The 23,612-nt window shown below is 42.2% G+C and overlaps 2 protein-coding genes across 14 annotated transcripts in view; both read right to left on the bottom strand.

Moving 5' to 3' along the window:
• LOC121582444 (guanine nucleotide exchange factor VAV2-like) overlaps positions 1-23,285 on the bottom strand; it is a 242,660-nt gene extending 219,375 nt beyond the window's left edge. For all 11 annotated transcript variants that reach the window (XM_041898222.2, XM_041898224.2, XM_041898231.2 and 8 more), the window contains exon 1: positions 21,966-23,285. In XM_041898222.2, the coding sequence (XP_041754156.1) occupies positions 21,966-22,169 (204 nt within the window). In that variant the 5' untranslated portion in view covers positions 22,170-23,285. The remainder of the gene's footprint in view (positions 1-21,965) is intronic.
• Positions 10,426-14,209, bottom strand: LOC121579890 (E3 SUMO-protein ligase KIAA1586-like). Of its 3 annotated transcripts, none has more exons than XM_045225144.1 (3): positions 14,169-14,209; positions 12,945-13,039; positions 10,426-12,784 (listed from the first exon to the last, which is right to left on the bottom strand). In XM_045225144.1, the coding sequence occupies exon 3, from the start codon at positions 12,702-12,704 to the stop codon at positions 10,884-10,886; it is 1,821 nt and encodes a 606-aa protein (XP_045081079.1). In that variant the 5' UTR covers positions 12,705-12,784; positions 12,945-13,039; positions 14,169-14,209; the 3' UTR covers positions 10,426-10,883. The 3 variants fall into 3 exon arrangements, with proteins under 3 accessions (XP_045081079.1, XP_045081078.1, XP_045081080.1); XM_045225143.1 differs by lacking the exon at positions 14,169-14,209 and adding an exon at positions 13,421-14,008; XM_045225145.1 differs by lacking the exon at positions 14,169-14,209 and adding an exon at positions 13,491-14,008.
• Positions 23,286-23,612: the final 327 nt, after the last annotated feature.

The raw sequence follows: 23,612 nt of genomic DNA, 5'->3' as shown, positions 1-23,612 counted from the left end.
TTTTAATCTGATTAGGCTACTTCAAAAGTCTCCTGTAGGCTACTTGCTCATTTTCATCCACTCCTCTCTAATATAATTCCAGCATCCAAACTGCACACCGGCCATTCGATGAATGGAAAGAGACATCTGTTACAAAACACCAAAAGTTTAATGACATTCGGAGATTGTCAAACCGAGCCTTCAATACTGAATAGGGAGGGATGTATTTTCTGTTTGTTGAGATTGACATACTCTACTTGATTGTGGTGTTGACAACGCAAACCATGATGATAAGCGCTCAAAGACAGTAATCGGTATGCAGTTATGTGTTGCTTATTGGTTGTGTGTGGTGCATTGGAACAGAAACCTGTTGGTGGATATAATTATAAATATATCATCCAAATGTTGAAAATCTGATTTCCCCCTAGCTGATCATTGTCTGCAGCAAGCTCTGATGGTAGTGTAATGATACAGGCAGAGAGAGTGAGCTCATCCGTGGTGGTCGCGAACCCTCAACCTTTTGGCCCGTAGCCCTGCGTGGCATCGACAGTGCCACAAAACCATGCTGAAGTGGACAAGTCGATATCCATGTTTCTAAACACAGGGTTGCTACAGTTATTGTTATTTCTGGTGGTAATTATGATTGTTTAATTTTTTAAGATTAGGGGGGAGCGTGTACACATTGAAACTATTTTAAACGTTGGGGAGGGGGGTGCATTTTTTAAAATGACACTTCCAGTTGGACCAGATTTCTCTCAGCTCCATGGAGAAATGTGTAGAATTGCAGGAAATTGCCTTAAAATACAAAAAAAATGTCTCTACAATGCAAAGATGGGGGCCTCTAAAATGTTCTCTAAAATTCAGCCATGCCGATGATCCGACTGGGCCCCTTGCCACACCCCCTGCCACACCCCCTGCCACACCCCCTGCCAGATGTTTTGTAACACATGCTACATGCACCATTAGACACGTGAACAACCCCACGATACAGAGGAGTGTGGAATGATTGTTCACTGACAGGGCTTATTCATGCTGTGTGTACAGTATGTGTTGGAATAGGTGGACCATTCCGGAGAGAAATTATTGCAACACTACAACCCTAAGCAGAGAATATCACAACGGGTGTTACATTTTTGCAAAACTTCATTAGGCTATTCTGAGTTAGAGGCTGGTTTAACATAAGGCGCTAAGCTGGATTTTGGTCCTTAATCAAATCTACAGTATATGATGCTGGGGATTTTGAAAAGGTTGCTGCAATGATTAGGCTTACACAAATGTAATTTCAGCAGGGAGAATATATCAGTGGCGCCAGTTACTATGCCAGCCATCATCAGCCCGGTTTGACCATTCATCTGCGTCAAAGCTTAGCTCATTTTGTGTAGTAAATGTAGTAATGTGCTTTCAATAGTCACACCTTATGCCATTTGTGTTTGACATTTAAACAAACACTATTAAATATCAAACCGCCACACAATGCATCGGATGCCCTACACTACAACAAATGTGACATTAATATTAGACAGTGTCAACTGCTCATTTGTGCCAGAGATAATGTGTGATGAGCCAAAAGCATCAGATAATAGAGCACACTGCCATTAATAATGCCTCTCGCACAGTCTTTCTTCTACCTCTCTCTCCCTCTCGTATGATCTACTTCTTTCTACCTCACACACAACCCACTCCACAAAAACTCTCCCTTTATCTGACACGTACACACTGTTTGTGTGCAAAGCTCCTATTTGCTTTGTACACACTCCCATTCACTCTCACAACCCCTTCCATCTTTCTCCATCTTACAATATCCATTCCAAGAAACACCATTTCACTCATACTTTTCCATTCCCTTCCTCATTCACCTCTCTTCTCTTCTCTCCCTCCGTCTTTCTCTATGTATTGCTGTGAGGTTGAGGGTCTTGGTGAGGTCTGAGAGAGAGATGAAGTGCATGGTGGGAAGATTAATGTGTTCAGACCATGCAGTTGATCATCTCAGGAGGCCATCTGGAGGTGGCGGTCAGGGTAAACGCTATCCAAGAGTCCCCCAGTAAACTCCACACTCAAGGTCACCCAATGCAGAAGAAGAGACGGGTTGCAGGATTGAGGAAAAAGAGAGCAGTGGTGGGGCAAAGGGGCTAGGGTGGAGGCTGGAGGAAGGACACTCAGTCACGAACACACACAATTCCAAACAAAAGGTGAGTGCGAATTACAATGTGAGTATATGAACATCACACAAAGTTCACCAGTGGTCAACCACTACCCCCACACACACACTTTCGTCTGACCTTGTAAAATAATAGTAGTTTATTTAAAGGACAGGCCTCCCATTAGTCCACCAGTGAAACACACCGTTCTGCTACGTTTAATCCTCTATGTAGGCTAGTAGTCGTCTCTCTACGGACATACAGGTTTACAGGGGACAACACAAACATTTGACGAGTTTAAAAAAGAAAACCAGTGAGTTAAAACAGAAGAAAAAAGATTCAAGTAACTTGGAGGACAGCAGAATCCTGAGTAGAGGAAATTACATTTAGAGGAAGAGGAAATAAATCATCATAAGAAGAAAATCTTTCTGGGGAAAAAAATGGATACTGCCTAATTTGTCACTGAGTACCTGACTATGGGAGAAAATAGAAAAGGGAGAGAGGGACTCTTCTGTTCCATTCTGCTGTCCTGGGGAAGATGTACAGTAAATGCAATAACTAAAACGGCTTTGTTCTCTCAACACAATGGCCAGAACTGTGAGTCTAATCGCATCCCTAAAGACCACTTTCTTGCAGATAACAGAAGACGTTCAGTAATACAGTATGTGGTATGACTGCTAGGTGAAATGGTTCTGCGGCACTCAACGGCAGTTTCTTAATACTTCATAACAGTTTCGCAATGAGCACCTGCCCCGAGAAAATCTGCACCATGAGCTCAAAAAAAAGGGGAAAAATATTTCTGCATGGATGGAAAGAGACAAGGCTGAGTGAATCCATATGAAAGATATTTTCAAAGCAGAAGTACTGTACCCCTCTCAGTTTCAGATTGTTCTAATTTTGGTGCTGGTGCACCTGCGTACCCACGTGAGTTGTGCTCACATACAACAGTATTGGACCTCGTCTCTGAAACGCAAAGCTCCTTCTCAACAGCAGCATTGTGGGGTCTTGCAGGATCTAAACACAGGGAGGTGGTTGACCTCTTTCTAAACTGGCAGAAGCTTTTGTTTCTGTTGAACAGATCCTCCTACTGCTATGGTCCTTGGCGGTCCTTGGCAGTGCATTGCTGTGTTGGTGGTTGGATTAATACTGCAGTGGGCTAAATCAGGGTCACACAGAGTGTCTCTTGGTAGTCTTAAACAAATCTACTTTGAAACAAAAGTACACACCTCACACACATGGTTATGGGATTAAAAAAAGAAGACACCTGTACCATGTCAGATATAGAGTTGAAATGTATTCAATTTTGAGTTTGCGTACCAATATTACACTTTATATACATCACAGAAGACTGAAATATAACAAAACCGCTTGACATAGAAACACCAGATATTTGGCGGCTTTTTGAAACAATGTTCATTAGTTATGAAATTATATAAATATTAATAACATTCCACCCATGAGGCCACTAGGTCATCTGACTGCAGGAAAGGGCTACTGACTCAATGGCACTGGACATGATGACATCTGCCCAGTGACTAACTGTTGTATGGAAGACACCAGGAACAGGAGTACACTGAACTAATTGCACATATCCACCATGAGAATGGAAAGGGGTAGGTAAATACTGTCAAAAATCCATTGTTGTTGTTGTAAAACTCACTTGACACTGAGCCTACAATCCAAAAGCTGGATTGCCTGCCAAAAAAACAATCTGTTCAGAGTCAACAACAATACATTTTCCCTGATGCAGATCTTAGAACAAAATAATAGCCTGCCCCACAGACAGAAAAACACAACTCTGTATAAAAACATCAGCACTTTATTCACAAGCACACACAGCAAACACTGACTAAACTAACACGTTTGAACAGAACTAGCAATGTCACGCTAAGAATGCAGTGTACAGAGGGTTTGGCTGGAGAGGCAGGGGGCGTCCACATTCCAAGCAGCGCATAGTTGAACCGGTGCATTGTTGAGCTCCTCGAAGGTGGGAATGGGTGCGTTCTGAACTCTCTATTCTCTGTCCAGATGTTTCTTGTTGTCTGGCTCAGAGCAGAGTAGGAGAGGGGGAGGGGATTACACAACTCTCACTCAGTAATCAGGCTGAGCAGGAAGTGGGAAGCAAAGGACCTCTTTAGCGAAGGAAAGGGAAAAAAATGAAACTGAGGAAAACACCAGACGAAAACACCACAGAGAGGGGCTGTGATCAGAATATGACAGACAGGACGAAGCCAACAACCAAAACAGACTTGGCCAAGGGCTACAGCTTTCAAATGGAAAGCATAGGAATGCCAAGCTGTTTATAGGTCGACTGAGTTAATATCTATGATATTACAACACTTCCTCAACAAATTCCCAGAGCTCAGTAGACATCTAAATCATGGCTAATGGTTGCATCATACAAGTAATGCACTGTGGGTAAATCTCTGTCAATCTGTGTTGTTAAGTGACAAGACTGCTTATAGTCAAAGGGAATCTCAGCAACCAGTAAAGCCCCTGCGGTTTGAGCAGACACGTTGTTGTCCCATGATGCCAACATGGTGTCGGTAAATCTAAGTTGTGGAACGGGGCTGGTGTAGTTAAGGTAAATCTTTGTCTGCTAATGGAGGGTAAGTGCTTGTGGAGGGCCAGATGAGCTCTGAATGTCAGACTGAGGGACATGCTTGATTTCACAGGAGAAAGCCACTAAAAGCTTCCTCTCAATCAGCCTCTCTCCACCTCTCTTCTCTCCCTTATGTTTTATTTCATTTTGTTTTCCCAGGCAGGCGCTTTCAGCATGAATTCTAAATTGTTTAGCTCTCCTCCCTTCACACTCCATCACTTTCATTATGCTAACGCCAAACTGGTGGCAGATTTAACTTTTTCTCCACCTTTTTAAATGGGAAATGGGATTGCACAAGCTTTACCTGTTATGTTTGCTTGGGCCCACTCCTGAGAAATTGGATTTACAGATACCATCAATCAAGGATGGCAGAACAACCTGCCTTTGTAACAGAAAACAAGGCTTTAGTCAATACTGTCTGAGAGAAAGGATTCCTTCCTTTTCTCACCCATTAGTTATGAGTCCACACCAGTGGCGGTCAGCGCCGTTTAAGATGAGGGAGGACGATTTTTAATTTTTTTATGAGCATGGCCTTATTTCTATTACAGTATATTGGATGACTATCATTCATATTCCATTCACCCAGCTCAAGTAACATCGATAGGTTTAGGCTACTACATGACACTTGAATTGTCCCTATACCTATCATGAGGTTGCTACAACCTAGCCTATGTATGTACATTTACAATGTAAGTACAAAGGTTGAGAGAAATTGACACATTCAATACCGCCTTTCACACTCTTGCCTGCATCTAGCTGATCTAGCGTGTAATCATTAGTCCAACAGTTGCAAACAAGAGTTTCTATTGGATAAATTCAGGTATGTTTCTCCCTGTTTTGTTCCGTTTGCTTCTGTTTAAGAAACGTTTTTCAACAGAATCGGCGGAATTAATACACCTCTCATCACACACAAACACAGTTCACTTTCATAGCAGCCACATAAAAACAGCATGATCCCTTTGATCGTTGTATAATTCCTTCTCGCATCTATGTGCTCTCTTCCTCTCACCTTTTCCCTTTGCTTGTGGACTTTTCCTTTTGCTTGTGGACAGCTGATGTTTTGCAGTGCACAAAACATCAGCTGTCTGTGACCAGGCGAAAAAACCTTTCCAAGCCAAATCTTCATATCATAACCACTAACAGTTACACACAGCCTACATCGTTGTCACCATATTAGATAATGTCATAGTCAACATTGCTACTAGAACTAATGTGTTAGTGAACCCGCTATATTCATGCAGTACAGTGTACAGTCAGCAAGCAGTTTAGCAGTTACACCGGCGGGCCCCGGTGGCAATAAATTAATGAAATTACCTTGACTTGGAAGAGTTCCAGTGTTGGATAGCCATAGCCAGCTAGCTAACATAGGATCCCTCTCTGTTTGAGCTGGGTGTTTAAGTAGGCTAAACTAGCTAGCTGCAAATACTACAAAATATGGCTAGCTCTCTCTCTCTCTCTTGCTTTTCCTTCATTTTTGAAGAAATTAATTTGTTCAAAACTGTTGAATTGTCTTTCTCTTTGAGTCAACTACTCACCACATTTTATGCACTGCAGTGCTAGCTAGCTGTAGCTTATGCTTTCAGTACTAGATTAATTATCTGATCCTTTGACTGGGTGGACAACATGTTCGTTCATGCTGCAAGAGCTCTGATAGGTTGGAGGACATCCTCCGGAAGTTATCATAATTACTGTGTAAGTCTATTGAAGGGGGTGAGAAAATCACAAGCTTCCTTGGTTTTGTATTGAAGTCAATGTACCCAGAGGAGGACGGAAGCTAGCTGTCCTCCGGCTACACCATGGTGCTACCCTACAGAGTGATGTTGAGGCTACTGTAGACCTTTATTGCAAAACACTGTGTTTTAATCAATGATTTGGTGAAGTGAATATATTTAGTATAGTTTTAACTAAACATTATAACTTATTTAATGTTTCACTATAAAAAAATAAAAAAATAATTCACTGAGGATGATGGTCCTCCCCTTCCTCCTCTGAGGAGCCTCCACTGGTCCACATAAATAAATACTTCTTGATAAATGGTGAGCAAACCACAACTAAACCACAATGGAAGTGAGATGGCTATCCAATGAAATGGACAATCATCTCAACAGATTTTACCATCCATAACAGAGGATTGGAATGACCCACTGGAGATTTGAACATACACAGAACTCAGACTTGGTAAATTAATAAGTAACAGCTATGCTTCACTTATCATTCAAGAGGTGGATTAGCTATATTAAATGACTTGTCAGCTATCTGAAAACAGTCAAATGAGCTGATCTTTTCACCAACCCTGCACAACTTTATTCAAAGATTCTCCAGCAGCATGCTTCCTGTAGCCTCCAGTGGGATAACAGGGCCAGTGTTTGCTCTGCACCCTCCAGAATCTGCTTTGCATCTGCCTGTTTTGACCCCGGAACATGGCCTTTGGGGGATTTGCCTAGTTGTCAGAAAGATGACGGATACACATGTGGAATGGACAGAGGAAATCATAAACCATCAACACTAACACTGTAGTGAGGGGCAACAGACACAGGCAGAGCTCCAGAGTTCAATAGACAGATGGCCTACTCTAGTCTGGCTATTTAGTATAAAATAAACAATATATAAAAAGACAGTAAGTGTTATTACACAGGTATAAAATATAAGAAATATAATATGTCAGCTAACAGGTTTTTTTTGCCCATAGATATTGTTGTAATTTTTTAGTCACTCAAATATCACATGAATACATATTAGCCATGGAAACATGTATAGAATTGCGAGGGGCCCCAGAGTGAAAAGGTTTGGGAACCCCTGTAGTATACTATGGAAAAGTAGGCTAGTACAATATTGACTAGTTTTACCACACGCTTGGATCATATTGAAAAAGGAAATGGTTTATTTTGAGACCATTTCAAGAAGGATAACCACAAATCCATTGGCGGGCTGGCGGCATACAAGTAGAGTTAAGATAGAGGGAGAGAAAACTATCCCTTCCTTCCACACTGTGGTGTCCATAGCATGCTGTTCCGCTTTGTTTGCCTGATTAACAAGAGAGTCCGCCGTGCAGCAGATCAATACGCACTGACTGGCCTTTTACGGAATTGTGTCTAATGTGGTAACCCTATCTCTGTGCCCTTCCTATTCCACAGCCAATTATTATTGATATGATCAATACAGGTCAGTAATGGGATATTGGCGGCTTTTGTTGCCGATGTTATGTAAGAGTGAGAAATCCATGGGCCCTGCAACACAGAGACACGTCTATAGTGTCTATAGTAAGTCACCACGAGGCAGTGCGTCACGGGAGTGAATAATATATTTTTCCTTGGGCATAGAGAGAAAATATGAAGCAGCTTATCTCTTCCCCAGCGAGGGGCTGCTGTAGCTGTAGTGGAGGAGGCGTTTAGAATGAGATAGGGAACTGCTGTTCCTCTCCCTGCAGCACTATCCAGATCCTTATCAGACTCCTCCACCACCGCAGGATGCAGCCAGAATCAATCTACCATCACTACCAAAACATGTCTCCTGTAGGCAACAATACTGTACCAACAACAGCTAAACATTGAGTGAGTGTATTGAGAACAATGAAAACTTGATGCTGTCAGTCAGTCTTAGACATGTAATCAGAAAAAGTGCCATGAACTTGAAAATATAGAACATTCAGGCGAGGGTGGTCTGAGATTAACTCAGGGAGCTGCAGCCATCTGTTTTGTCACGCCGTACAGATGGCTCTGTACCCTTCTCTCTCTCTCTCTTCTTCTCTGGTGCCCAAAAGAACGTGCTCTGAAAAAAAAAAGTACGGCTTCATTGCCCAGAATGTCCATGCTAATAACCCACGACAAGCACCCTGCAGGAGCATTTTTAGAATCCATAAAGCTCCCCATAAACATGCTTCTGTCTCCCTCAGCTCTCTCTCTGGTTTAGTAGGATCTCATATCACTAGTGATAAGGGTCAGATGGTCCTCTGCAGCCACACAATGAATCAGCTTTCTCCATATCATACCAGTCTCATTTGAGCCTTGGACTCTGGATGCTTTGTGAATTACATGTGCTTTATCCAAGAAGCAGAAACACAGTATGGATGCTTTACATGACGTCACCTTTTTTCCCTCCCTCCTCGTCACTTTGACAGTATTGCTCTGTGGAGTTCCCCACATTTAAAGTGAGCTCATGTTTTAGACCACCAACATAGCTCTCCCTCAGGAATGTGCAGAGAAGAATGAAGGAACGGATTAATGTTCCAGCACCAGCAGCCTCAATGAAGGATTTCAGTATTGTGCACAATAACTGTGACTAAGGATCAGATGCCCGGTTTAGAAAATGAGCACTTCCATCATGGGAGTTTTTGTCTTGAGTTGTGCATTGATGAAAAAGAGCAAGTCATGATCTCAGAATAAAGCCTACCCCTATTCCCTCCTTTTCAATCCCATTAATTTTTGCTGGCAGAGTCACAGCTGTGCGACCCAGGAAGTGTTCATAACAAACTCCATTAGTGGTATTACATACATCCGGCTGCCAAGGGGTCAGACTAAATGAACAGATTAAATTACCCCAGAGGTAATGAGGGGTAACGACCATCCCCCACACCAGAATGGTCCCAAGGGAAGCAGAAATTAAGCTGCTTGGAGGTTGGAATTGGTAGGTGGGCTGGAATTCTCCATGTCTTGTTACAGTTCACATCCTTACCTTTGATTTCAGCCATCACAACTATGCCTATGGCGGCAGATTGACGAGGGCGGCATTTTCTGAGCTAAACTGACCAAGACGCACCTCCAACAACAACACATAAAACCTCATATAATTCTGCCCAATAACAATGACAATTTCACTCAACCAGTGGCATATGGGCTTTTTATGTGAGCACTGATGCCGCCCTGTGATAAGCAGTGCCCAATTTGTCAAAGGCAGGGGCGCAAAATATTTTGCTTGTCCATTCCCAGCGCGCCTCTCCAGGGTGTTGTTGGAGAGACGCATCGCTGCGGCACTCCACCTACGTTCCGTCAATAAAACCATCTTACATAAATCATGTAGCAGATATAGGATATGGTAGAAAGAGTATGTGACCTTTTCTGTAGCCTACAGGCTGGAGATAAAATGTATGACAATGTCATGAGACGAACACTTTTTATATCATGCAGGTTTCTCCAATCAACTAGCCCAACCTAACCTAAATGGCGGTCAATGGAATAGAAAAATGTGCTGTCATGTTAACAAACAACATATCCTAAAAACAGGACAGGTCAAGGTAAAATGGACAATATGGAATGAACAATCACAACTGTTGTCCAGGAGTTTCACCCCATTGTCATGATCAGTGGTTTCAAGTTTGTATCCAGCAATTTTTGACAAGCTGATCATAGCAAAAAAGAAAATACTTCTGCATTTCCCACTGTGTAAACACATTGCAAATAGGCTCACGATAACTCCTGATAAAGTTAGGTAGCTGATATTCAGAGCTTAAATAGCCAAATTGAATAGTCACAGGAATCAGGACTAATTAAGCCAATTCAACGGCCTGTTTTACAAACGGTGGTCCTACAACATGGATGGGCATTCATAAAATTCCATTGCGCAACATCGTAGGCTACACCCCAGTAAGCATGAGCCGACATCTTTCGGAGATCTTTTTTTGGTGTTTTACAAACGGCAGGCTTACCACATAGATGGGTTACACCCAGTGGTGTAGTGGTCCCTGGAGAAGTGGGTATACTCTCAGTATTCACCTTTTTTTTTTTTAAGTAGTCCAGAAAAAAGCCCTGTTTTAGAAACAGTGACATGTAAGACTATGATTTAGTTTACCCAAAAATATGTAATTTCTACTTGCACACTATTATAAAATGATCATGACTTGATTAGGAGCAGTTTGTAGTTACTACTGGTCACAAGAGCAGCCTGGATGAATGTAAAATGTATTTATCATGAGGCAAACAGGAAATGGTGTTTCGATTATTTTTTGCACATTTATTTAAATAAAATACTTCAAATCTGAAGGTGACAATGCATCCTTGTTCATATTGCTATATGCTTTGTTTTGAACATGTTCATTTACCGGTAAATCATTCAACAAAATATGTTACAACAATATTTAGTTAACAATTAACAAAAATATATGCATTAACAACACATCAACAGTGATATACTCTCTCAACCCAGCACTGGGTTTCTGACCTTTGCTCATACTACAGTATATTCCAGACAAATTTGCTTTCTGCAGGAGCTTTCACACTGCACTGTCTAGAACGCACCGAAGAGGCAGCACGATGGCTCTTCAACCAGGTCCTTGTATATTTTCTAGGATCAAACTTGGAAGTTGGTGGGCCGTTGATATTAATCATCATCAAGTTTGATATGTTTGAGATCAGAAGGACAGCCCTCTTGTCTGAGCTTATATTGTTCATAAGGCTAAAATTCCTCTCACACTCTGCTGTACCGACAGGGAATGTTTTCATACAGTTCATAAGTGGTTTTAGGTCCTTGGGCTCACTACTGGGCTCTTCCAATAGGTCCCGCATCCCATTCAGTGCTTGGTCTGTGCACAAGTTAAATCGCTTGCACAGTCGCTTAACTTGTTCTTCACCATGGCGGATGCTGGGCTTTGATGGCCACTTACTCTGATCAAGGATGCTGAGGTCCATGATGGTCTCATCTTCAAAAGACAAGCGTTTCTCCAGATTGTTCACAAGGCTTTGTAAGAACTGGCCTGGATTGATAGACTTCAGCTTTGCATTTGTTTTCAGGGCTATAGACCGATACTCCCCAGTCTGTTTTGCTTCTAAAGCCTCACTATATTTCTCACCTGGACTCTCTTTGAATGACTGGATCACTCTGATTGAGCGTTTCAGCAGATGCTCTGCTCTGAGGAGCGTTATAGAACGAGACTGAAGCTCCTGTGACAGGAGACTTAGTTCATGGAGAGTGTCGTACATGAGGCCAAGGTCACAAATGAATTCTGGACTTTGAACACGGTCTAACAAACCTCTGTACATCTGCCTCTCTTTGGTGGACCTCATCTCATCACTGCAAGCATTTTTAAAGTGCTGCACAAGAGCTCCCAGGGATGTCCAAACAGCACGAACAGTCCGAAAGCTACTGGCCACCCAGCGTACATCCAAGATTCTGCCAATGCGAAGAAGTTGTGAGCCTACTTCAGCTGCTGCATTAACAAGTTCACGTTCATTTTTGTTTGACACACTATACAGAGAGTATAGCTTCTGGATAAAAGTTTTAAAGTGATTGACAGAGTTTACCTCATCAACTGCATCTGACACAGCAAGTTCAAGTCTATGGTTCATGCAGTGCCATACAAAAAGCTTTGGGAATCTCAAAGTCAGTCTGGTTGCTACTCCTGACTTCTTTCCTAGCATGACACTGGCTCCATCAGATACAAATGTTACCCAGTTTTCATGAAGCCACTCTTCTGTAAAGCCAGCATTAGTTAAACAGGTGAGTAACGCCTGTAATATGCCATCTGCTCTCTGATTTTCCAGTTCAACAAGTTCCAGGAATATGAACTCAGGGCTTTCTTCTTGAATTGATGCTTTAATAGAAACTGTCATGACAGCTTTGTGACTTAAAGAAGATGCCTCGTCAATTAGGACAGCTAACTTACTGGATGATGCTATAATGCTACTGATGATTTTGCTCTGCATCTCACTAGCAACATGTTGTATTATTTGTGTTGCACTGTAACGTGAATGAAGTATTGAGCCCATTTTTACACCATTCAGTTCCTGCAGCTCAATGAGGCTCTCATGGTCAGAAAAGGGTCGGTTCTTTTTGGCCAGATGGTAGGCTGTTCGAAACACAGCTTCAGTTTCCTTCATGTAGGACTCAGTCATAGTCTCCACTGCATTCTCAATGGCAGCTTCTTTCTGTTGCTCTGCCACCTTCACAGCCTGAGTGTGGGCCTTGGACAACGCATGTTTCCTCACCTTATTTCTCAAGATTGACAAACTTGTTGTTCTACTTCCCTGGCCAGACACTTGAATTTCAAAGTTCATCCATTCTCTTGAGAGCGATACACCTTGTCCTTGCTCCTTGTCGATCCCAATGGAGTTCACACTGCTACAGACCAGACATCCTGCGAAGCATAAACAAACAATGTAACTACTCCTGTATCCACAGCTGTACGTGTGCATGGTCCTTTACACACACACACACACACACACACACACACACAACAAGTTATCTGTGCCCACTGTTTCAGAAGTTACCCAAACTAGCAATCTACCTAAACTTACCCAATTTTTTGTTTTGGATCCCAACCAGGGGTTCTTGGATTTGAAGTCTTCTGTTTGTTTAGCACTCCACAGGTCTGGCCAGTCATTATTGATGTCTACAGACAACAACAAAACTAATTATGCATCTCCCTGTCTCTCTCTCTCTCACACACTTACACACACACACACACACACACACACACACTACTGTGATCACAATAGTCATCAGCAAGACATGGGTCCCCCTCTTTACATTAACAATCTGCATAACCAAGTGGAAATATTTTCAGCAAGTGAAGCTGAAGCATACAGGAGATTAGTGAGTGAAATACTTGGGAGAGTTTATTTAACAAAAAAACAACAAATTTAACACAAAATGTTATATAACAGTAGCATTGTAAAAAACAAACATGGATACAGACAAAATAAATAGAAGGGCAATAAAATAAATAACATCACACAGAAATTCAAAATGAGGCTTAATCTGTCAAAATCACCTTTTGTTACAGTGTGAGGCTTCACTTTTCAATAAACTGGAGATGCAATTTACTGCCTGTGTGTTCTGACCTGGTGGTGGTAGACTGGATCCTTCTCTATGCTCACACTGACTTGCCTGGCTAGCTCCCGGTTGAGAGCTGCCAGGGCTGCTGGTTTTAGGGGTGGGGTCTGCCTGGGCCTGATCTGGGCCTGATTTGTGCCTCTTTACAAAAAAGTCTGCAATATCTCCCTTCCTTTTCATGGTTACCTGTCCCTATACAAAATAAGACAGCCTGATTAGACCTCAATATTGTTTTAGGCTGAATCTTAAACTATTTGTCCCCATTCTTGTGTTTTAACTTACTTAAAAATCAACTACCAGCTTAGCTACTATGCAATTAAACTAGATCATATAGGTTAGTTAGGGCTAAGTAACTTGGCTAATGTTATAATTTAGGGCTTAGTAACTTGGCTAACGTTATAATTTAGACCTTTACAATAATAAACAAGCTTCATAAACATTGAGATAATCAGTTTCATCAGTCTGGTATGAAATTCTTATGAACTGGGTTGATTAAACACTTACTGAAAACCAACAATGCCCCGGTTTCCCCCACATTATCCCAATCTACGTAGCTAGCTTCATAACGTTAGCCGACTCGCACTAACTATTGGCGGCAACATCTCTTCTCCTCTAAATGTGCAGTCACTGGCAATTTGCCAGTAGTTTAAAATAATGATTCATTTGGAAACCACCTTAAAACTTACCTCAGAATGATGTCTTCCATCAACTGGGGTGGCACACCGCCCGCTTGTGTCCTTTCTTCATCCGTTGTTTGGTCTGCTGCCGTTATCGTAGTCAAGTGGCACCGGCACCTGAGTTTTTTTTTTTTTTTTTCACTGGCACCTGAGGTATTAGCGATATTTTCCTCGGCATGACCCGCCCCTACTCTGCCTCTGATTGGCTCATCAGTCCTCATGCCTAAAGTTAACCAATCTAATCAGTGAAAGCAGCGAGTACCAGCCAATTAGAGGCAGAGGAGGGTGGGTCATGGCTTCACTATCCCCGAGGAAGAAAATAGGCAATCTGACTCACAGATATTACTGAATGATGCGCATCAGGGGGGATTTAGAAGTGGGTATACGCAATGCTGACTGAAAAATAAGTAGGTATACGCCGTATACCAGCGTATACCCTGGACTACACCTCTGGTTACACCTCGGTAAGCACAGAACAACACTGACGTCTTTCTTTGGTGCAGTCCGGACCGGCCTTGATTTCCACATCCACGGACATTGGTTCTGGGTCCAGTCCGGACCAACCATAGTCTATGTTTGGTTCAGATTTGGTGCGGTCCAGACTGGCCGTATTTTCAATATCCACGGACATAGATGTATGGTCCGGTCCAAACATAGACGTCTATAAATTACTTATTTTCAACTTTCATACTGAACCAAAAGTGTGCCTGATTTCAACATCCGGAAAATACATATTTTCAACGTCTGGAAAATACGTAATTTCAACACCCGGAAAATAAGTATTTTCTCCTTTCATTCAAAACCGAAAAGGAACCTGATTTCAAAGTCCGGAAAAAACACTACATGACCAAAGGTATGTGGACACCTGCTTGTCGAACATCTCATTCCAAAATCATGGGCATTAATATGGAGATGGTCCCCTCTTTGCTGCTACAACAGCCTCCACTCTTCTGGGAAGGCTTTCCACTAGATGGAACATTGCCGTGGGGACTTGCTTCCATTTAGCCACAAGAGCATTAGTGAGTTCAGGCACTGATGTTGGGCGATTAGGCCTGGCTCGCAATCTGCGTTTCAATTCATCCCAAAGGTGTTCGATGAGGTTGAGTTCAGGGCTTTGTGCAGGCCTGTCAAGTTCTTCCACACCGATCTCGACAAACCATTTCTGTATTGACCTCACTTTGTGCACGGGGGCATTGTCATGCTGAAACAGGAAAGGGCCTTACCCAAACTGTTGCCACAAAGTTGGAAGCACATAATCATGTAGAATGTCACTGTAGCGTTAAGATTTCCCTTCACTGGAACTAAGGGGCTAGCCCGAACCATGAAAATCAGCCCCAGACCATTATTCCTCCTCCACCAAACTTTACAGTTGGCAATATGCATTCGGGCAGGTAGCGTTCTCCTGGCATCCGCCAAACCCAGATTTGTCCGTCGGACTGGCAGATGGTGAAGTGTGATTCATCACTCCAGAGAAAGCGTTTTCACGGCAGCGAGCTTTACACCACTCCATCCAATGCTTGACATTGTGCATGGTGATCTTAGGCTTGTGAGTTTGTGTGGCCAACCACTTCGCGGCTGAGCCACTTCACAATAACAGCACTTACAGTTGCATGGCTGGAAAGGCGATTGCATGGCTGGAAAGGTGGCTTCAGTAAGGCCATTCTACTGCCAATGTTTGTCTATGGCGATTGCATGGCTGTGTGCTAAATTTTATATAACTGTCAGCAACGGGTGTGGCTGAAATAACGCAATCCACTAATTTGAAGGGGTGTCCACATACTTCTGTATATATAGTATACGTATTTTTCAACGTCCGTAAAAGACGCCTTTTCAACGTCCTGGAAAATGTATTTTAAACATACAGAAAATACCTTTTCACTTTTCATTCAGAACCTAAATTTAACCTAACTTCAACGCCTGGAAAATATGTATTTTTAACGTATTTTCAACGTCATTTTGCTTACTGGCATTTTTTGGTCTCGCCTAGGGCGGCAGAATGGCAAGGACTGGCCCTGATTCCAAAGCAGGGATTTCAAAGACTGCAGGGACAAAGCTTTGGAGGAAACATCATTTTGTTTGTGTATGTTATGTTTGTTTGTATATAGGGAACTCAAGTGGAAATACATTTAATAGAACATGAGTGATTGACAGCCCTATCTAGCAAAGATATCTAAATATCCTGTATCCACCACGCAAAATCCAGTGTAAACTGTTTTAGATACACAAAAGGGGAATTTATCTAATATAAAAACCAAATACTGGACAAAGAATACAGGTGTTTACACCATCCACCACTGTTGTTGTATATAAACGGAGAGAAATAAGCTCCATTTGTGTGAGTGGAAGCGGCAGCCTCAGTGTGTTCTCTAAAGCCCCGTGGAGTATCGAGAGACACCCTCACTGCTCTGAGAGGAGCAGAGACACACCCCCAGGGCTAGGCCAGCAGTAATGCAGTCTAAACAGGCACAACACAAACACACACACCCGCCTGAGTCATCCCAAAGTCATTTGAAGCTACCTCACTACCAGTGAAAAAAAAGGAAAAATAAAACATTGGAAGAACATTACACAAAAGGCTTCAGATGGCACACCTCAGTCTCTCTCTTTCAGACAGAGCCTATGGCCAGATATTCAGCATACACAAAGCCTTGCGATGATCTCAGCTCCACCACCAAACACACAATGCTCATGAGGTATTTTACATGTTAACCTTGAGTGTGTGTTAAAAAGGTATTAGAGTAGGCCTAGCTTAAAATAACACGTATTCTAAGAAGGCAGCCTCATCTGTTGAGATTCAAACCAAGGTCAGTGAAACACAATTTATATTCCTTGAGTGAAACTGTTATAAGTCATGAGAGCACAAAGAGGACAGAAGAGCATTGAATGGTTAAATCACAAATACAGCATTCATTACAACTGGACAATGGTAAATAAAGAGGGTTACGTATGTGTTATAAGGCAAGACTGATAATAAGAGCAGTATGGCTGTGGGTTTAGCACACATTATAAATAGGCAATGAAGAACTCTTATCATTATATATTTGGCACAAATGTTCATCATGACATCTTCCACAACTGTCACAGTGTTCCATACAGCCCCTATTGTCTTGAGGGCATAATAAGAAGCTTTCACACTACCACCCCTGTCATCACTTTGCCTCTATATTTTCATCAACATAACAAAAAATAGGTCTTTAGGATATGGTGATCAAAGATGATTTGTAAGTCATGTTCAGAGACAGAATCAGGTAGCACTTGGATCGGTTGAGTGATACAGCTTCATAAAGAGACAAAAATGTAATGGCCTCCCTTCACTTCCCATTCATTTGGCAGTGAATTAGTATGTCCTTTGAATTAAAAGCACACACACTGACCTTTTCCATGTCATGAATCACAACCCCCTGTTCTGCTGCCAGGATTTTGTTTAACCCAATTTGTCACAGTGGTGCCCCTCTCCCCCCCACTCTCACTGCAGCCTCACACTGGGGCTGTGGCATGGGATTGGTGGGCATATCAAAGTGTCCCATGTAGTCCTTGTAATCATGAAACCCACTAGGTACAGAAAAGGGCTTGGCAAAATGGCCTAAAAATCATATCTCTATTTATTCAAACATGGGCGATTCACGATATACAGTTTATTAGGTACACCACCCCATTCACAAAAACGGATCATTCCTACAGATAGTAAGTCCTGTGGTCGTGGCTTGCTATATAAAGCAGGCAGACAGGCATCAAGTTACGTTCGATTGAACGTTAGAATGGGCAAAATGAGTGACCTAAGCGGCTTTGAGCGTGGTATGATCGTCGGTGCCAGGCACGCCAGATCCAGTATCTCAGAAACGGCTGCACTTATGTGTTTTCATTTCAGGCAAAATAGCTTAATTGTTATGAACACACCCTTCTGTCCGTTTCCAACTGTTTGAACAGCATGCTAGCCTGTCCACTTTGTTCAGATGTTCAAGTGGCCTACCTTATTTCTCAGAATGAGAGTGAGTTGCCAATTCCTTATATAATTGTGTTGTATGCTTATTGCACATTCATAAAACACAGACTAGACAGCTATTATTATTACGTGGTACCGCAATGCCGCGCGACAAAACTGAGCATACATTTTCCAGAATCAATGTTCATTGATACAGTGCCTTGCAAAAGTATTCATCCCCCTTGGCGTTTTTCCTATTTTGTTGTATTACAACCTGTAATTTAAATTGATTTTTATTTGGATTTCATGTAATGGACATACACAAAATAGTACAAATTGGTGAAGTGAAATTAAACAAATAAAATTCGAAAAAATAAATAACGGAAAAGTGGTGTGTGCATATGTATTCACCCCCTTTGCTATGAAGCACTTAAATAAGATCTGGTGCAAACAATTACCTTCAGAAGTCACATAATTAGTTAAATAAAGTCCACCTGTGTGCAATCTAAGTGTCACATGATCTGTCACATGATCTCAGAATATATACACCTGTTCTGAAAGGCCCCAGAGTCTGCAACACCACTAAGCAAGGGGCACCACCAAGCAAGCGGCACCATGAAGACCAAGGAGCTCTCCAAACAGGTCAGGGACAAAGTTGTGGAGAAGTACAGATAAGGGTTGGGATATAAAAAAAATATACGAAACTTTGAACATCCCACGGAGCACCATTAAATCAATTATTAAAAAATGGAAAGAATATGGCACCACAACAAACCTGCCAAGAGAGGGCCGCCCACCAAAACTCACGGACCAGGCAAGGAGGGCATTAATCAGAGAGGCAACAAAGAGACCCTGATAACCCTGAAGGAGCTGCAAAGCTCCACAGCGGAGATTGGAGTATCTGTCCATAGGACCACTTTAAGCCGTACACTCCACAGAGCTGGGCTTTACGGAAGAGTGGCCAGATAAAAGCCATTGCTTCAAGAAAAAAAAAAGTTAACATGTTTGGTGTTCGCCAAAAGGCATGTGGGAGACTCCCCAAACATATGGAAGAAGTTACTCTGGTCAGATGAGACTAAAATTGAGCTTTTTGGCCATCAAGGAAAATGCTATGTCTGACTCAAACCCAACACCTCTCATCACCCCAAGAACACCATCCCCACAGTGAAGCATGGTGGTGGCAGCATCATGCTTTGGGGATGTTTTTCATCGGCAGGGACTGGGAAACTGGTCAGAATTGAAGCAATGATGGATAGCGCTAAATACAGGGAAATTATTGAGGGAAAGCTTTTTCAGTCTTCCAGAGATTTGAGACTGGGACGGAGGTTCACCTTCCAGCAGGACAATGACCCTAAGCATACTGCTAAAGCAACACATGAGTGGTTTAAGGGGAAACATTCAAATGTCTTGGAATGGTCTAGTCAAAGCCCAGACCTCAATCCAATTGAGAATCTGTGGTATGACTTAAAGAATGCTGTACACCAGCGGAACACATCCAACTTGAAGGAGCTGGAGCAGTTTTGCCTTGAAGAATGGGCAAAAATCCCAGTGGCTAGATGTGCCAAGCTTATAGAGACATACCCCAAGGGGGGGGGGTGAATAGCAATGCATCCTGAAGTTCTGTTTTCTTATTTCTTGTTTGTTTCACAATAAAACATATTTTGCATCTTCAAAGTGGTAGGCATGTTGTGTAAATCAAATGATACAAACCCCACAAAAATCCATTTTAATTCCAGGTTGTAAGGCAACAAAATCAGAAAAATGCCAAGGGGGGTGAATACTTTCGCAAGCCACTGTACTCCCGTTTTAGTAGTCTGCTCTGCGCACAATGTGAGGAGTCGAGACATACAAAGGGTATCTTTAGAAAGGTTAACTTCTCCTCTTATTACAGTAAAATAATTTCTCAATGTGTTTTGGTATCCATATGACCGATTCTGTTGGACCAAACCTCAAATGCTAATAGCGAGTTGAATCGAGAGGAAGAAGTGATCTCTCATTGTTGTGAGTGGCAAGGGGAGAGGCTTGGTGTGTGTAAACAGAGCGGAAGAGGCGAAGCCAGAGGTTTCACTCTCGACAAAAACTGTCCAAAATAAGCCCAATGCGTTTTTGTGGGCTTATTTTGGACCTAAGCTTGTCGCGTGCCTTCCCGCCTTTGGACAACGACTCCCATTGTTAGGGCGGAGACATGAGCATCTCGTCATTATATACAGATCTCTGGTGTAAATGGGAAGGTGCACACAGCACAGAAGGAGCAAAGGAGTCAAGATCAAAAAGAGAACAAGTGGACATAAACGCTCATAAAAAAAATTTGAGCATTGCACATGAAAGGGAGTTGGATGGGAAGAAACCTTTATGAACCCATTATCCATTTCCTGTGGCCATTTTACTGATCTCTCACCATAACCAGTTGTTCAGTAGTCTTTTAATCACTCTCAAAATAGATCTATGCCACAACCCACTTTCCCTCCACTGAGCAAGTTGTGTAAACCTCAGATGGCCATGGTTAAGCACTTCCTCATTTTGGAATGGGGGACCGGGATGAGCTGTGATGACAATGTGGGGTGACACCAGCTCTGAGGATTTGAGGCACACCACACACAGACACATTATCACCTGGAAGTGAGGTGATCCATGTTATGATAGTCACTTTATATGCTGAGGTTAGTACTCCCCTTCAGTTCGCCAACTAAGCATCACTTTGGCAGCAAGCCACATTCCAAAAGTGACTTAAGGTTGCCTTTTCCACCCACTCAACTGTGTTGATACAAAGCCATATTCCCTAGTCTTCCCTCAACTTCAAACCGAAGAAGTCTTCCGATTCAACACTCTCCAACCAGTCTCTTCCACTTTGCACCTGAGTCACGGAATAAAGGAAAACCAAATAGTTTGGTCTGACTGACCACATGCCCTCTTCAGTATCACCACGGGTCTACCTAGACCATGTGCTACCCAAGCCTTAGTAAATGTTCCACTGAACTATAAAACGCTTCTGCTGCACTGCAGACACACCTCTCACTCACATGGCAATTACTCAATGTTTCTAATTGTAGCTTATGTTAGAATTATTTAATTCAATTAAAGTAACTATCCAGTGAAAATCTAACTTTTAAAAGTTCATATTCTGTTAACTTATACCCAAATAATGTTGTTGACTCATCCTATATTATTATTTGTGGCCAAAGCATAAATTGTAGAAAAAACACCTTAAAAAACCTACCTCAAACAGACCGTTTCATAAATGCTTGCTATTTCCTCATAGAGTATGATGTCATACTCCTGAGGAGGATGAGCTGGCCAATCAGCGGTCTAGAGGAGGATGAGCTGGCCAATCAGCGGTCTGCTCACATTAATTTTGTTAATGACCGCTATACGCCCACACATTCTGTTGTTGGGGTACACCCACACCATTCCAACACAGAAAAGCTGCTTTTTAACATACCTAATTACCATTTTTGGGAAGGCAATCCATTTCACTTATATGGTAAGTCATTATAGGTTATATTTCATAGAAATCTGGAAACACTGGACAGTTACTTTAAACATGCAATACAATGGTATGGCCCCTGTGTGTTGTGGAGAATGTATGGAATTATCACTAGTGCTCAACAGTGACACCCATTGGGCACAAGAAAGTACACGTTGGCGAAAACTGTACAGTACTTCCCTTTACTGTTGTGGTGTGGACTGTGTAACTGTTACATGATTATTGAATGTGAACACTGTGCAGATTGCACTCTGAATAACTATTTATGCATGCAAATAATATTTCCAAAACCACTTGCATGGAGGGCAGATTAACCATTCACCATTCCATAATTGCTGTGGGTAATTGACAGCAAATAGGCCCCTGAAAGACAGGTACCTTAGGCGCCGCCTTGACATACCTGTGACATTTGGGGTCTGAAGTTGATCTCCTTTAGGTCCACAGACCCCGGTGAGAGGTTGTGCAACATCTGGCACAAGAGCACTCCGTCTCGTAGCGCCTGTGCCAAGTCGAACACAGCCGCAGAAGGCCACACGACCCGGTGGTTTGGGGGCAAAACCTTGCAGTCTATCAGCCACCGCCCGCATTGCCTCCACTCTTCCATGTCAGTTTTGGGGGTGCGTTCCACACTCAAATTCGACAGCCGCCTCCGTGGGCAAAATTCAGCCGCTTCCAGTGCGCAACCGGAGCAATCCTTCCACCAGTGTTAAAATCCACCTCTCAATTAAAATGTGATTAGTTTTATTATTTTCCCATGTAATAACGAAACTGATAACTTTACAACTATGGTAAAATAGTGTTCCACTTTAGTTTTCGATTAAATTGATATAATTTGCTCCAGCTCACAATATGTCCAGCTCTGTTCAAACAGGCTATGTCCAGTGGAGCACAGTCAGAATATGTCCAGCTCAGTCTTTTGAATAAGTGAGTTTCTGACCATAACATTCAGAAATTGACGACACTAAATAAACACGATGTAATGTGTAAATTCGCTTCTGAATAAACAGACCAATGTGAACTACCGGGAATACAACTTCCTTTTCTTCATTCTCGAAGTTGGTTTTGCATATCCAAACGGTGTTAGAACTCAGCTCATAATCCTTTTGTTTGTAGGCTAAACGTTTAAAATCATAGATAGGCTATTGGGATTAATAACGCCCCAATGTCTTCTTTGCTTGTGTATTAAAGCCTACCAAATTTCAATGCTGAACCTATCATGCAAGCTTGCTGTCCAAAACCGTTGTCTCCCCCCAAAAAATACTTTGAACAGCTGAGGCAATCAGTTCTGACACTCAGTATAGAGCGACATACGGTCGTATTTTGCGTAACTACCCAGAGTTTCTGATTGTTCAGAGCTTCTCTATACAATTTCCTATGCTGCTCTGATAGATAACAATTACATTTCAATGTAAAACACTATGATAAATCAAATTTATTTTCTTACGATGCCCCACTACATTCAGCCTATCCACAATGCACTCGAAAACATATTTCACTAACTCCAACAGAAACATGTCCTGGGGGGAAAAATCACGTTGTTCTCGTCATTCTCAGAATGCCAAACACCAACTTTAATGGAAAGAAACGTTTAAAAATGCTCCAATAAACCGTTTGTTTCTATGTTCTTTCTTGTTTCGACCTTTTCTTCCCCCTCCGCGTTTTTTGTTACAGATTGTGGTGTTCTGCAGTCGCTCTACTCCCCGCCGCGCTATTCCGAAGGTTTGAGAGAAAGCGAGAAAGCGTGAACGCGCTTGGCGGTAGAGAGGGCGGCGATCTTGAATGTTGGTTCTGGTTACACATGCTCACGTGTGGGAATGGTTGTTACGCAAATGTTAAGTTTAAGCTCATTTACTACATTTCTATACAATTTAAAAACTCTTAAATGCTATTTGGAGAACAGAAAAAACAAGCAAAAATGTATATAATGTAATACATAAAGAGGGATCTTTTAGCAGAAAAAATATTTTATTAACAAAAGGTAGACAAATACGTTTGCTTTACCGAACTTTTTTGGTGTTGCCATTTTAAAACTCATTTCCTGCAATTC

This window comes from Coregonus clupeaformis, chromosome 15, assembly GCF_020615455.1.
Source record: "Coregonus clupeaformis isolate EN_2021a chromosome 15, ASM2061545v1, whole genome shotgun sequence".
NCBI lineage: Eukaryota > Metazoa > Chordata > Actinopteri > Salmoniformes > Salmonidae > Coregonus > Coregonus clupeaformis.
This window is presented reverse-complemented; position numbering and strand designations above follow the sequence as displayed.